Source organism: Dermacentor variabilis, chromosome 2 (genome assembly GCF_050947875.1).
Source record: "Dermacentor variabilis isolate Ectoservices chromosome 2, ASM5094787v1, whole genome shotgun sequence".
In the NCBI taxonomy this organism is placed as follows: Eukaryota; Metazoa; Arthropoda; class Arachnida; order Ixodida; family Ixodidae; genus Dermacentor; species Dermacentor variabilis.
Window position 1 is genome coordinate 182070198 of NC_134569.1, and position 15580 is coordinate 182085777.

At 48.4% G+C, this 15580-nt stretch overlaps 1 protein-coding gene across 1 annotated transcript; it reads left to right on the plus strand.

The window, feature by feature from the left end:
* Positions 1 to 181: 181 nt before the first annotated feature.
* On the plus strand, positions 182 to 5058 carry LOC142572987 (pre-mRNA-splicing factor RBM22). Its single transcript, XM_075682472.1, has one exon. The coding sequence runs from the start codon at positions 213 to 215 to the stop codon at positions 1488 to 1490; it is 1278 nt and encodes a 425-aa protein (XP_075538587.1). The 5' UTR covers positions 182 to 212; the 3' UTR covers positions 1491 to 5058.
* Positions 5059 to 15580: the final 10522 nt, after the last annotated feature.

Genomic DNA, 15580 nt, shown 5'->3' on the forward strand with positions numbered 1-15580 from the left:
GATTTATTTAAATTTTTAGCTGCTGCATAAAGCAACAGATTTTCACCAAAACTCAGTGCACAAATTTAACAAAATTTTACTTAATTTTAATAAATTACATTGTTAGGTAATCTTTGTAAATGTGATAGGAGGTGTTGTTACGCTTGCTTTTGGTTGCGTTTGTGCCTTTAAAGTAGCAACACTGAAAGTAAACACGACGCGGCCAGCAGAAAATGGCGACGTCAAAAAGTGCGAACACCTACAATCGGCTCAACTGGGAAGAAGCCGAGTTCCCCATCCTCTGCCAAACATGCTTGGGCGACAACCCTTACGTACGCATGACCAAGGAGCGGTATGGCAAGGAGTGCAAGATATGCTCGCGCCCTTTCACCGTGTTTCGATGGTGCCCCGGTGGTCGGATGCGCTTCAAGAAGACCGAGGTATGTCAAACGTGCAGCAAGCTCAAGAACGTCTGCCAAACTTGCCTGCTCGACCTGGACTACGGCCTACCGGTGCAGGTGCGCGATAACGCGCTCAGCCTGCGCGACGACATGCCCAAGTCGGACGTGAACAAGGAGTACTACTCGCAGAACATGGAGCGCGCCGTCGCCGACGGTGACCCCAGCCAACCGTACGGGACTCTCGCCAAGGCGCAGAGTCCGAGCGATCTCCTGATGAAGCTGGCGCGCACGACGCCGTACTACAAGCGCAACCGACCGCACATTTGCAGCTTCTGGGTAAAGGGAGAATGCAAGAGAGGCGAGGAGTGCCCGTACAGGCACGAGAAGCCGACGGACCCGGACGATCCACTGGCTGACCAGAACATCCGCGACCGCTACTACGGCGTCAACGATCCGGTCGCCGACAAACTCCTGCGTCGGGCCGCCGCCATGCCGAAACTGGAGCCGCCGGAGGACACTTCCATCACCACGCTGTACGTGGGCAACCTGGGCGACCGTCTGACGGAGAAGGACCTGCGCGACCACTTCTACCAGTACGGCGAGATCCGCGGCGTCACCATGCTGGCGAGACAGCAGTGCGCCTTCGTGCAGTTCACCAACCGCGTCAGCGCCGAGCTGGCCGCCGACAAGACGTTCAACAAGCTCATCCTCGGTGGTCGCCGCCTCGTCATCAAGTGGGGGCGCCCGCTGGCACGCCAGGCGATGCCGTCGGGGTCCGACAGCACCGAAGGTCGCCCCTCCGGCCCGCCGCTGGAACCCGTGCCCGGTCTACCGGGGGCCCTTCCGCTACCGCCCGACGAGTTGGCCAACAACTACTTCAACCTGGCCCCGCTGCACCCACCTCCGCCTCCCATCGCGTTTGCGCCGCCTCCACCGCCGACAGCGTTCCTCGCGCCCCCGGGGGAGGTGGCGCCCCTTCCACCGCTCCCGCCTCCCCCGGGACTGGCGCCCCCCGGAACCGTGCCCCCGCCGCCGGCACCGCACATGCGCGCACCCATCCACTACCCGTCTCAGGATCCCCAACGTCTGGGCAGCAGGGGCAAGCTCTAGAGCAGCGCGTCTTTTGCATTCCCTTGCTCGCGGCTCTCTTACGGGCAGCGGCGAGAATAAAGAGAAACTTCGCCAACGTGAAGTGACAGCATTGCCAGTGCAACCGAAGTGTGTGTCTGTGCTTATTAAACTGGCATGGCTTGAAAGCAAAAGCGGTGATGCGGCTTGTCAGGTGCAGTGGTAGCAGAGGCTGCCACAAGTGGGGGCATTGTTTCGTTTTCTAGCTTCTCTGTTCACGTTGAGAGTAGCTGACTGATTGGCAGGCCTGTTTTCACTAAACCTGCTATTATGCCTATTTCACATGGTTTGATTTCGCACGTGCGACACTGCAAGTACAGCTGACAAGCCTCCAACCTCCTTGTGGGCACAACTTTTAGGAGCATAAGCACTTGTTTGGCTACCTTCCACATACCTTGCTGATGTTCCTGTGTAGTACATGTTTTTGGTTGCTGTCAGCTAGACGCAGTAGTGCCTTAGTCGTGAGCAAACCACAGGTACTGGTGGTGTTGGTTATCCATATGCTACACACAGTGACGCCACACTATCGGGCCACTTTGGGCGACTCGATGCGCGCAGCTCAGCCAAAGACTCCAGCTGGGCACAACAGCTCATATGTAATGAATCGGCTTACACAGCTCAGCTATCTGTGCTATCTCTAAAGATGTGGTACTGACTGGCTTTTTCTCTATGGAATTGTGCATTGAGACAGCAAATGGTTCCTAAGTATCCTCACTGCAACAAATACACATCTCCAAGCACATAACTTCTTTGCGAAAACGAAGCTTTCTTTGCCTTCTCCCCTGGTATGGTGTCTAGAAGAGTAGTCATGTCGATCGAGTGTAGTAAACTCTGCATCAGGACACAAAAATGGTGCTGCTGTCAGTAGACCAGTGCTTCTGCGCACGTCACTCATACGCAGGGAAGAATGTGGTGTAGACAAAAGATATGTGTGTGTGTGTGTGTGTGTGTGTGCTTTTTTTTTTTTTTTTAATGCGATGGTAAATGCCGCCAGGCATACAGGGGTATGGGATGGGAGTGAATAAGGATGATTAAATGAATGAAAAAAGATTCGCCGACCTAATGAAGTCCAAGAGGGATCGATAATGCGGTCCCTGCGTCCAAGCAGTGTAATTGCTCGGATTATGCGGCGAAAGTCCCGCTGCTGCGAGGTGTCGGAACCTCGTCGGTTTCAGTGCAGGGCAAACCCACAGCAGGTGGTGGATGTCGGCTTCAGCATTTCGCGACTTGCAGAGTGGACACTCAGGACGAGGATATAACGGGTGAAAGTGCGGCCACTTCCTAGTCACGGCAGGAGTGAGGGCAACTCCGACCCTGATCCTCCGAAGCGCAACCTCCTCTCTACGGGTAAGACCGCGCGGGAGAGGTTTACCGCACACGGAGGTATGAGAGCATGTGTGCGGCGCCGGAGGTGCACCTTTCTTGTTAAAAGGAGGGTGGTATCATCTAGGTGAAAGAGTTGAGGCAGTGACGATGGGTGTTTGTGTTTGAAGATTTCACTGCCACTGATTTCAGCTATGATGTGCTCTTCAAATACCATTCCGACTAGTGCAAGCAGACCTGTATGGGACATTTTGCTATTGTCAAAATATGCAAAGTGCTCGAATTGAATTAAATAAATTATGTGGTTCAACATCCACAAGCAACTAATGCATGAGCTATGAGAGACGTCGTAGTGGGGCACTCCAGATTACTCTTTGACCACCTGAGGATTTTTAATGTTCGCCTAAATTTAAGTACACTAGCATTTTGCATTCCCACCCAGTCAGAATGTGGCCGTCGCAGCAGGTAAACAAACCCATGACTTCACCATCAACAACACGAGAACCACCAAGCCATGACGGCGTGTAAGAATACTGTTTGTAGCAAGGATGTTCCACTTGGTACTGAATATACAGCTCCTGTATAACTAAGTCTTGCTGTTTGCCTTTCCTAAAGCTTAGTGAAAAGTCCTTACAACCTTTGATGCCATAGCTGGCAACATTTTGTCTAAGCAATAGGCAGACTTGCCTTTCCTGAAAAGTTATGGGGTGCAGTCAGTTCCTTGCATGGAAATTCACATGCTTCCAATCGAACTTGGTTGAGGGTCGTGTTGCAAAGTTTCGCACCAACAGAAAAACATGGCAACCGTGGAACCTCCCGCTGCCAGATCTAGTGGCCGACCATGAGACAACACATACAAGCTGACAAGTTCCGTAAGAGCTAGCACAGAAGTCTTGACACAGGCTTAGTTCACAGCTTGTTGCTGTGATCTCTCCAAGTGTTTGTGGTGATAATCACATTGTGTGATCACATTCCCAAATAATGCTTGCTCTTATTTTCTTGGGCACCATATTACAGGCTTGAGCAGAAGCACCAGGTTGCATCTTTGGTAAACCTCTTAATCGACCACACGGCTAAAATCTCACTTGAGGAGCTGTTCCTAAAAGCGTCCTTTGCCCAAAAACGGTGTCTCCTGCTGCTTGTGTCAGTGCTGAGAACAATGCTGCTTTAGGCTCCCCTGACTTGCAGTCCAGAGCAAACAAATAAGTGTGCATGTTAATCTTCTCTGAGGCAGAAATACGGTCGCTATTTGTGCGGACTCTGCTTATTTGGCCTTGGTGATGAGCTTCTGCTAACCGTACTGCTCACCTTTACATTGTAGAAGTTTCAACCTCTTTTAGTGCTCCCAAACATGCAATAACAGAGACCCGTATCTCCTCATTGCACAAACTGATGGTTACCAATGAATTTTTCATTGTGTGCTTTATGTATTGCACGCCGTCTGCCACAAGTACAAGACATGTGCCGCAGAGTGCTGTCGCACTGAGTGCAGCAGCAATTTTGCATGATGATGTGGAGAAGTGGCGAACTACGCTTTAGACAGATCGGTCAGCACACCTACTCCTCTAGCCACCATACCTTTGGTTTCGGCGTGTCTGTTTGGTCAATAACTTGCCAGCTAAAATGGGCCAATCCCAATAACAGTGTAATGTAAGACTGGGTTGATCCCATGTAAGGAAAATATATGGGGATGTGGTTAGGAGATTGCGAAGGAGTTTGAGAAGAAATGTGAGCTGCAGGAGCAGGGAGGCCAAGGTAAAGGTGCGTGCTGAAGCCTCAACGAAATTCCAGCGGATTTCAAAAATTCTAATGCTGTCTTTGACAATCATTTATATATATATACATACATACATACATACATGCATACCTGCCAGAATTTACTATTTTTTCATTAGATTCCAGACGGTTAGAGCTTGAGATTGTCGTATAAGCACCAATAAATTATGATTTCTTGTGTCCAGTTTAGGAGCAAAACTTCAAAAGAATACGAATAAGGACTCTAACTGATGTTCAAGGCATAATTTTTTTAAACAGGCTCAATTATTAGAGCTTGTCCAAAACATTTCTACTGCATTTCAGCCACCGTTACATGAATAATTCGGGAGTAATTGGGGGCAAATTTTCTCCTGTCTGGTGCAAATCGTTCAAGCTGCAATTTGAGTGCCAAGTGTCTCTTCAGAACAAGGTGCTTAAATTATTGTAATAAACATTCAGCGTCTCCCTCTCGAGCTATGCGGCACTTTTTCGTATTTTTCGCCAAGCTGCAGCATTGTTTGTCTTTGACTGCAGTATCTTTTAAATGGTGAGGTTGGCAGGTCTGTGTGTGTGGTTTTGCAAGCAGCTGAAGGCGTGTGACTTCTCCTCCACAACCCTCTCACGACATCCCCCCAATGTTATTGCAGCAACATCAGCAAATTTCTCCTTGCGCTCCTTCGGACCAACCAGAATGTTACAGCAACTGGGGGAATCGACAGGCCCGATAACGCTTGGCTTCTTTGTCACACTTGCTGGCTGTGGGTGTTGGCCCTTCGGAACCTTGTCGCCACCCGACTGGTCACTAACCTGCAGCAGCTGCAAGGGTGATGCCGACAGAACATGCTTGCTGAAGCTACGGAAAGCATAAGGCGTGAGCTCTAATGTTACTGCAAGAAAATGCACATTAAGCATGGCTGCAGAAACTGCATGCGCATAACTTTCTGCACAGGGTGGCACAAGTCCATTCTAATGCCACTGCTACTACTCACCACAACAACGTGCCATGTCAACAGTGCTGCTCTTCATATCGGCCAATGACTAAATCCTAGCCATCCAAGCGGCACCGCTGCTTTTGCTAAGTAGCGCCAAGCTTTGATGTGCACTGCCACACCCCGATTTATCACCCACACTAGTTCCGCTTCCTAAACTTTCACTTTCACTGCTGTTGCACATTCACACCACTATGCAGCAGTAGGAAGGATAGCAGCAGTACCTAGCAAGGGTTGACGTTAAGCATTGTTGGTATGGAATTATAATGGGTAAGGAGGTTGAAAAGAGAGGAGGTCCTGTTGTATCCTCGTCCCCATCTCAAGCGCTGTTGCCTGTCACAGTAGTAGCAGATGGCAGAGGTTCTGCTCAGAACCAGAAGTTGGGTAACATGGGTTGCGCTTGACGCCAGAAGCTGAGGGGATGAGTGAGAGGAGCACGGAGGAAGTAGGGTAGATTTGTAGTACTTGATCTGGTCGGCAGAAATATGTATGCAGTGCATTGCTAATTATTACCTTCAAAAACATTTAAATGACAACTTTGCTTCTGTGTGCAGCATCTGTGAACACCTTTGGTTCAATTCGGATGTGCCGCTGTGCAGTCAAGAATATTGATCAACCCAGATTTTAGATCGCAGCTCTTGGGCGCCCGTTCCCGAGTTAAGTGTCGGTGTCCTCGGCATCACCGAGCAAACGAGCACAGCTAAGATTGAAAGAGCGAGCGCAGAGTGCAGTGACGGATGAAAGAGCATGAGGAGGAGGAGGTTGGAGCAGAACCATAAGGTGGAAAGTAGAGAAGGATGGCGAAAGCGTGAGAAGAAAAGCGTAGTGCGGCACAAGAGGGACGCTATGGTGACAACTGCTATCAGATGGCGTGAGAGTAGCACGTCCACCGATACCATACATGGAAACAAAGTAAACCATGAACAGAGGTGTGTCTGCAACAGTTGCTGTGAATCGCCCACAGGTCACCCGCGTGCTGCCTTTCGCGATTTCCCGATTAGTGAGACAGTCGGGCCACCCTTCGCTCCATTTGCAATGTGCCTCACGAGACAGATTGTCCGTGCCAGCGATTGTATTGCAAAAGGAAAACGCGTATAGAGCTTCACTCAAATTTCGCATTTGGGAGTATCGTAGTCATCTGTTAATATTTTTATCCCAAAATAACAATGTCGAAATGGTGTGGCACTTCTCAGCACCTCAGCATTTTTCTTGCATGCGATGTGGTAGCATATCACCACCATCCTCGTGTGCTTACATGTAATTTGTAGTGAAGCTGCAGAAACACGAACTTTTTAATGCGTAGCATTTTTTGGCTACGTGACCATGGTCATGTGCTGCTCCATTCCGTTTGTTCTTCCGTTCCGTGTCTCCAGAAAATCCGTAGCACCGTCTAGGCTTGAATAGGTGGATTTCTATGAGCACACAAACTTCTGCATGCTTGCTGCCACCTACTTGTAGGTGCTCGTACCTCTGATGTGATATTTTGTCAGAAAGCCGCCGACACACATTCATCCAAAGCCAAAAATTCAGAATTTTATACAATAATTACTTGAGGGAACTCTGGTGCTAGTGTCTACGGGAAGTGCAATGGCTCCCGTGTGGGCCATTGCGGAGTTGAGCCAGCATGGGAATTATGGGAAGCACGTAGGTTGGCCTAAAATTTGACCTTCTGGCTTCAGACGGCTTCGTGACTTTGTAAACTCGTCATTTCAAACAATGTACTGTCTTGTAAATGATTAAATAAATGCCATTAAAAATGTCCGATCGCAGGATTCAAACACACGATGTCCAGAACAGAAGCCTGATATTGAAACCATTGGGCCACTGAAGCATGCATCAACAGGTGGCATGGAACACCCTATATGAAATTCTCGCAGGCAAGAGAGTGCGTTGAAAAGCTTGGCATATTTCTATTTGGTCATTTCATTTACCAAACACAAGGTTGATGGGTGATAAAACGAGTTTATTGGAGAGATTGTACAGTATGCATAGTATCCTTTGAAGTTGCTTATCTCTTAAAATACTGCAGTGTTGGTCTCGAAAGTAGAGTATAAAATTCATATAAATATCCTAAAGAATGCTATTACTAGACAACTGCCTAGTGGAGAGTTTGTGCCTCAATTTTTATTGTTCGGAGTGCTGAACTTTCCAGCAAAATCACTTGTGCATCATGGACAAGAAACCGACGGCACTGCGAATTTTCAGGCATGTCACAGTTGCTTGCAGGTTTACTTTTGCTTTGTTAGAGTGATGATCTTAAAATGCCAAAAAGTTCCATCAAGCAGTTTTTAGTTTGTTTCACTTGGTTCTCACCAAAGCTGACATTATAAAGCTACGCCAACGATAATTCAGTCTTCTACTAGGTGCTCACAAATGTGGAAATTCCAGTTGGAACAACTGATGTATGTGAAACCAGAATGCAAAGTCTGTGTATACAGATGTCGCAGCTGCAAAAAGTGCACTACAATATTGCTGTATGTAAGACAGGCAATCGTTGGTGTTAGTGGATTCAGTGACAGTTAGTATAGTCGCGGGCTTGCAGTCCATTTAGTGACAGACTTCCCAATGTTTTTTGCATATTCAAGCATTGTAATAAAAGAGAGCAAATATTTCACAGCACTTATAGGTAAACGCACCAGAGAAATTCGTGTTGCAATGCATGCAACTGAATAAAGGTCGCTCACAACATAAAAGTGGCAAGATGGCACTGTTGGCATTTTAGTAATGAAAACCATGCACTCCTGTGGAGTGTCTGTTGAAATTCATGTACTGATAAATTATGTAACTACTCCATGCAGCATCACCGGTGTGAAGAGAGGCTTCTAAAGATCTTGCAGCTAGTATACATTGCAGCACTTAAAGTCGCAACATAAGCTGGTTCTAAGCAGTACATCATGGTAGGAGTAATGCAACATTGTCAAAAGTGATTGTAAGAGGAAGGCTGAACCAAATTGCTTACTGTGCTTATCAAAGTGCACATTGTACTTGTGTAATGCTGAAAGCTGTTCATTCACAAAAATTGATAGAAGGCAATGTCATTTGGTTTTGTTTATATATTGCATGACCAAAAATTTCCCAGACCACGGTTCAGTGCACAGGCTGTTGACAACAAACAGAGGTGAAAGGTGTTTCTCAATGGTAGGCCTTGCGTATCAAGCATGTGGCAATGTGATGATAAGGAACATGATGCCAGTAAACTCTTAACAATGTAAAAAGGCTGTGAAAAGGGATGCGTTCAAAACACAAACTTGAGGGAACAAACAAGGACAAAACAATGCTAAAAGGACTGTCTCATACCTCTTCTAGCTGTCTGCGTTTCCCTACCGTAAATTCGTACCAGCTTGCTCAGCTCTTTGTCACTCTTAAAAAAGCTGCCATTCCTCGAGCAGAAACTCAAAATAATGCATGTAAGCTTGGTATTGTTGTAACACATTATTAGCAAATGGATAGTTTTAAATGTGACAAAATTTTGACTACATTTCATAACCTCTCTTTCCAAGTACAATGATCCATTTCATACATAGCGTACAGTGCTATGAATACTAGTGACTATGATACTAGTGAATAAGTGACTCACTAGAGATAGTGAGTCACTTATAAAAGCAAGGCAGGTACACAAGATCGCAGAAATTAGATGAAGCATATGCATCCGTGCTCGAAGCAAACCAAAGGCTGGAAGCAGGCAGAGATACTTTGTTAGGGGAGCTCAACAGTTCCAAAGGGAGGGAGGCTGCAGCTGAGAAAGCAATTAAGCACTTAACTGTAAGAGTGGCCGCACTGGAGAGGTGCAAGACTAACGAGGGTGAAGCTAAAGCTGCGAAAGAACAGGAGGCAGTTTCACAGAGTGAGTTAAACCGTTTCAATGGAAGGATAAAGACGCTGGAAACATCAATCGCCAATCAACGTTCTGATGAAGTCAGCACACCCAAACATGCTCTTCGTTCTGTCTTGCAGCAACTTTCATTAATAACATCCAGGTGTGATAATGCAGAAAATCGTTTTCAATGGTGCAATCTTCTCTTTGGAATGGTGGGCGATTGTAATGAAGACTGGGCAGCATCTGAGCAAAAAGACATCCAATTTTGTTCAGAAAAGCTCGGCATAACTACAACAAGCACAAAATTTGAATGAGTACACAGACTAGGGAAGTATGATGATAAGAAGGGTAGACCAATTATAGCGAAATTAACATATTTCAATGGTATAGTGCATATTCTTTCTTTTGCACGTAAACTGAAAGGTACTTCCTTTACCATCGGGGAAGATTTCTCACTCAAAACTCAAAGAATAAGAAAAAAACTTTTGAAAAAAACGCATTTGTAAAGGCTCAAAACAAGCCTTTCAGGTTGTCTTTTGATAAACTGCACATGGCATCTAAGACCTTCGTATACAACACCATTACAGACAGTGTTGTGCCGACAAGCAGATAACTTGGCCACAGTAAATGTGAAAATGATCCCCACGAGTCGAGTGCATGTATCAATCATTATTCACGGTTATTGTCATATGCAAACATCCACAGCATCGTGCCAAAATGCAATCTGTTCTCTTCGTTCCTAGACGATAGTGAATCGCACAACGTCATTGTCACAGAAGCATGGTTGAATCATAACATTACAGACGATGAAATTCTTCCCGATGCGGATTTATATAACATATACAGGCATGATCGAATCAATCAGGAATAAAGAGGGCGGTAACACCTTACTCAGTTAACACGAATTCAAATCTCAAAATTGTCTAGGCAGCCTGCTTAATATCTTCCATTAAGTTATTGATAGGTGCTTGTTACCATCTGCCAGATTCTGGTCATTTGTTCGTTAATGAGCTGCGCATCAGTATTACTAAGGCAACTGAGCTATGTCCTACTGATAGCATCTATCTCATCAGATATCTTAATTACCCCTTAATCAACTAGGCTCAACTATCATCAACTTGTCATATTTCAACAGAATTCTTCAACTTGACACTTTATTACAACCTGACTCAAGTCATAAACCAACCCACCCCTGAGACCAATATATTAGATCTAATGTATACAACAGCACCAGAAAGGATAAAAGAGATAACACACTTCGATGGATGCAGTGGTGATCAGTTACATCAGCTAAATTGAGACATTCCAGTCCCCTTTATGGACTATGTGACAAAGACAATTTACGATTACAGTATAGCTAATTTCTCAGACATCAACACAGAACTTGAAATTCTCTTTTACCATTAGTTTCTACCTTCATTTAACAGCCGAGTCCTCGATGAAAACTGGACAAGGAAGTGCAGCATACTCATGCTTCTGGACCCTCTGCCTAGCACTAATATCACGTTGAATTGACAAGAGCTTTAAAATTAAATTGTATTAGAAAACAGGTAAAGTAGATATACGCATTTGAGATGCATACATGAACGTTCTGAGGGTAATTTGAACAAAAAAGAAAACAAGCTCTGTGATAGGGAAACTGGGAAATAAAGGCCTCTGGGAAGACAATTCATGTCGGGTCGTGACGCCACGGCAGAGCAGACTGGCGGGCGTAGTAGCGGAAAGGGCACGCGCTGCGTTGGCCACCGTGAATCCACCATGTCATTGGGGAGCGGGTGTCAGCAAAAGTTATTTCCGCTGTTGAGGCGCTGCCGATGTATGTATGTATGTGCTTTCCTGAGCGCAGCTGGCTCCCGTTCTTGCGTTTACGTCGGCGTCCGAGCGAACGGGCACAGCGAACAATGAAAGAGGAAACGCTGAACGCAGCGGAGGATGAAAGACTGCGATAGCGAAGAAAGTGGATGACGGGGGTTCAGCGAAACCATGAGGCGTAAAGCGAAGGAGGAGGGTATGCCGAAAGCGTGCGAAGAAAGCGCGGTGCCGCGCAAGAAGGGCTTTGCGGTGACGACTGCCACGAGATGGCGCCATAGTAGCGCGCCTTCGTCTCTTCACCGATGGCGCCATCGACAAAGCATGCAGCGAGTGCCTTATCATGCGTCACCAGCGCGCTGCCTCCCGCGATCCCCCGATTAGCGGTCACGCCATACTTCGCTCTGTTTGCAACGTGCTGCACGAGACAGCTTGTCCGCGCCATCGCGAAATAAAAACGCGTATAGAGGGAGCTGATCATGATCGTCGGTGGAAAGTCCAAGCGGAAAGTCAGAGAGGCTGAATTAATCTCATGGGTGGCGGCAATGGAAAAGAAACCTGCCATGAGTAACTACTTAAGAGGAAAAAACGAAATCAGGAAAGAAACCATTTATGATAACTCAAAGGGAAGCTCATTGCTTTTCGAAGCGAGATCGGTATGCCTTAGAACACGCACCCATAAAGCGAGATATAAGAAGGAAGAAGAAGCATGTGCTTGCTGCGGTAAAGCTAGGGAAACGACGGAGCATATTTTATTAGAACGTGAAGACGTCTACCCAGCGGTCGATTTAGGCACCACTGGCCTCCTTGAAGCCCTTGGGTTCAGCGGGAGCAGTGGTAAAGCAAACAGGTCCGCAAATAGACATTAGTAAGAGGCGATTAGAGGATTGGTGGAAGAAAAGTAGGGAAACGACAAAAGGCGGAGACGCACAACAGCACAGTTCGCAATGGGGGATCAGAAAATTTGAACGTGGTAGTTCATAGGGTTTTTTTTTTTCATTGGTTAACCTAGGTAGAATATTAGGGAGCATAGTAGCAAGAGCTTGGTGGCGCAACCCACCGCCCCGTTCCAAAGCGGACGCTCATAACATCCATCCATCGGTGAAAATTTTTTTTATCGTTGATGTATTGTTACCCCTTAATGCCGCACCTGTCAGCAGCAGTGCAGCCGAACGCTGCACTAGAAATTTATCAAGCGTGACGAGCACCAGCGTGAGGGCGAGAGGGACTTGCCCCAAAGGGGCCACCGCGATCAGCTGCCTGCAACATCAGCTCCGTCAAACGGTACGTGCTACTCCTACCCAATCTCTCCTACAGCCACTAATCTGCTCGAAAAGCAATATCATGCAGTGCCTAAGGAAGACAGGGAAGCCGCCCATTCCGGGCGAAATCCGACCGCTTTTGTGCTAAGAACGATTATAGGCCAGAGACGCTCAGCCGCCGAGCTAAGCCTCACTCGGACCCCGCCAGCACAGCCTTCGACGCCAGCCGTTAACATAAATGTAACGGTTGAAGGCCACACCGTAGCCGCACAAGAGCTCCAGTCAGACGATCGGACACCAGTTCTATATAAAGCCTACGCCTCCCGACGAGCCAGTTCGCCGAAACCATCTCAACGCTCCGACAACGCTACCTCCGAGGCAGCAAACCCGAACTCCAGGAACGCGGCGCGCCACGCAGCAGCCGTAACCAGCAGCGGCAAAGCGCCAGCCCGCCTACCACCTGCGACCAAGGAGGCTCGCCTCGCATTGCAACGCAGCAAGCACCTGCCGCCGCTCCCACCCAACGCTATTAGAGTGGTCGTTCGCCCGTGAGGTGAAGTGCGACTCCTAGACTTTCCAACACCTCGACTCAGGCAGTGCAGACCCAGCTCCGAATCACTCTACCGGACGACTTCTGCCTGCGCATCCACCCGACCAACAATACTTTCACCATGGCAACAACACACTTCCCAACAGCCGAGACTCCGAAGACGCTGACCTCCCTCACCATTGGAGACCGAACCTACCCGTGCGCAGCTTACGTGGCACACCCACCAGAGGAGTCATCACAAACGCCTACGACGACGATACCCCAACGCAACTCTACCAAGACCTGGTCAGAAGAAATACAGAGTGCACCATACTACCAGCCGGACGCATGGGAAAGGCGCACTCCATCCTAATCACCTTCGACGCAAGTGCAGACCCGAACTTCATCAAATACATGGGAGCCATCCACTACTGCACCCCATACCGCGGCAGTCCGGATGCCTGTACCAGTTGCAGACAACCAGGTCACCGTCATGACGTATGCCTAAGTAAGCCCCAAGACCAATCTTTGCCCCCGCTGTGGAACACAACATCCGCAACAAGAACCAAGCTTGCACGCCTAAGTGCATTCTGTGCGAGGGCCCTCACCTTACCGACAAGGGATCGTGCAAAGGACGAAACCTTCACCAGACACGGAAACAGCCGAGCCACCCACAAACGCAGCATAGAGAATTGGTCACATCCGGGGACAATTTTCCCCAGTTGTCGTCCAACCAACACAAGCAAGCCTGGGACACTCCCCTGTCTTCTCACAAGCACACGGCATCCATGACAGCGACTCCCAATCTACTACATGTCCTTGCGAAATCCCAGGAGGAGACAGCGGCCGCCAAAGCAGAAGCTACAGCAGCCCGAAAAGAAGCCGCCGCCCTTCGTCAACATATCGCCAAACTGGAAGCCCAGATAAGGGCTCTTGCCTCTGGATCTCCCATTCCACCTGCCCCCGCTCCTGCCGCATCCCAGCCTCCCACCCCAACCCACCCACTGCCCATATCTTGCCCAGTCACTCCAACCCTACTTCCTCTCCTGATTTGCTAGCAATGGAGGCTGACACGAAACCCTCTACAAATTCAACTCCGTGCACAACACCCCCTCCCTCCACCGCCACCTCACTAGACGACATTAATTCCATACCTGCTTGAGTCTTTCGCTGCTCGCTTTGAGGCAAAATTGCAGGACGCTATTACTGACATCAACCAGGAATGTGCAACCCTCAAAAACGCGGTCATCCACATGACACAAGACAATGCTGCTTTTAACCAACGATTAGACGTGCTAACCCAAGAATTCTCTGACCGTTGTAGCGATCTTGAGTCCCGGCTCAATTCTTACTCAACCGCCCTCCCGAAGCGGGACTCCGCGCCATATAGACGTAAGCAGGCTGAAGCAACAGAAGGAAAGGACAACCCTTTGCCTGCCATAGCTGATGACTACCCCCGCCCCCGTTATTCCTCCCCCTCCTATCGACTCTCATGATAGCAGCTCCAAACCGCAATCTTAAACTTTGGCAGTGGAACTGCCGGGGCTTTGGCCAGAAGCGTCGTGTTGTCCACCAACTGCTGTCTTGTGCAACGGGGCCCGACATCTTTGCCCTGCAGGAACCCTCCAACTCACTTACCCTTCCTGGCTGTACTCCTATTCTGCCCACATCCCCCCCTACCCTCCCGGGTAGCGTTTCTAGTTAGTCGCTCAATCACCACCATCTCCCATCCCCTAGCGATCCAAGACATTGATCACCTTCTAATTGAGCTTGTGCCACAACACGCTCGAGCGAACAATCTCTTCATCCTAAATGTATATAGCTACCCAAAGTGCCTACATAGCAACTTCGAACGCCTCTTTACACTTGCGAAGCGCATAGCAAACAAGTGCCCCTTACTCGTTGTAGGGATACTTTAATGCCCCGCATACGGCCTGGGGTTACCCACATGACACAGCGAAAGGCCGTCGGGCGTGGTTAGCAGCGCAACAAACCGGTCTCTCCCTGCTCACCGACCCTACCTCTCCTATACGCACGGGAACCAGCGTCGGTAAAGACACTACAGCAGACCTTACGTTCGCACATCGCCTCCCTCACGCCACATATATGGTGCAACATACAAGAGAATTTGGGTAGTGACCATTCCATCATCGACATTCTCTTAAACATTCAACTACCCCGCAGACCTCCCAGAGGCTCCACTTTCACGAAGTGGGATTCTTTCCGATCATGTAGAACAGCGCGCACCTCCGCCCCCATCAAGGATATCATCGAATGGTCCAAACCACTACAAAGTGATGTCCGATTCGTAACTCGTCCCCTATGGGAGGACTACCCCAGCGACACAGTTGTCTCCCGCCTCCTAGATTTATGGGAAGCTAAAGCAGGCCTAGAACGACGCTGGCAAAGGCAGCGTTGGAACCGGACACTTAGACGCCGCCTCGCCTGTCTCAACAAAGAGACGGAGACATACGCAGCGACTCTCAAGGCAAAACTGGGAGTCACTATGCAACAAGCTAGATGGGAATATGAGTTTACCTCAGACCTGGAACCTCTTTAGACACTTAATAGGCTCCACACAGTCTAAG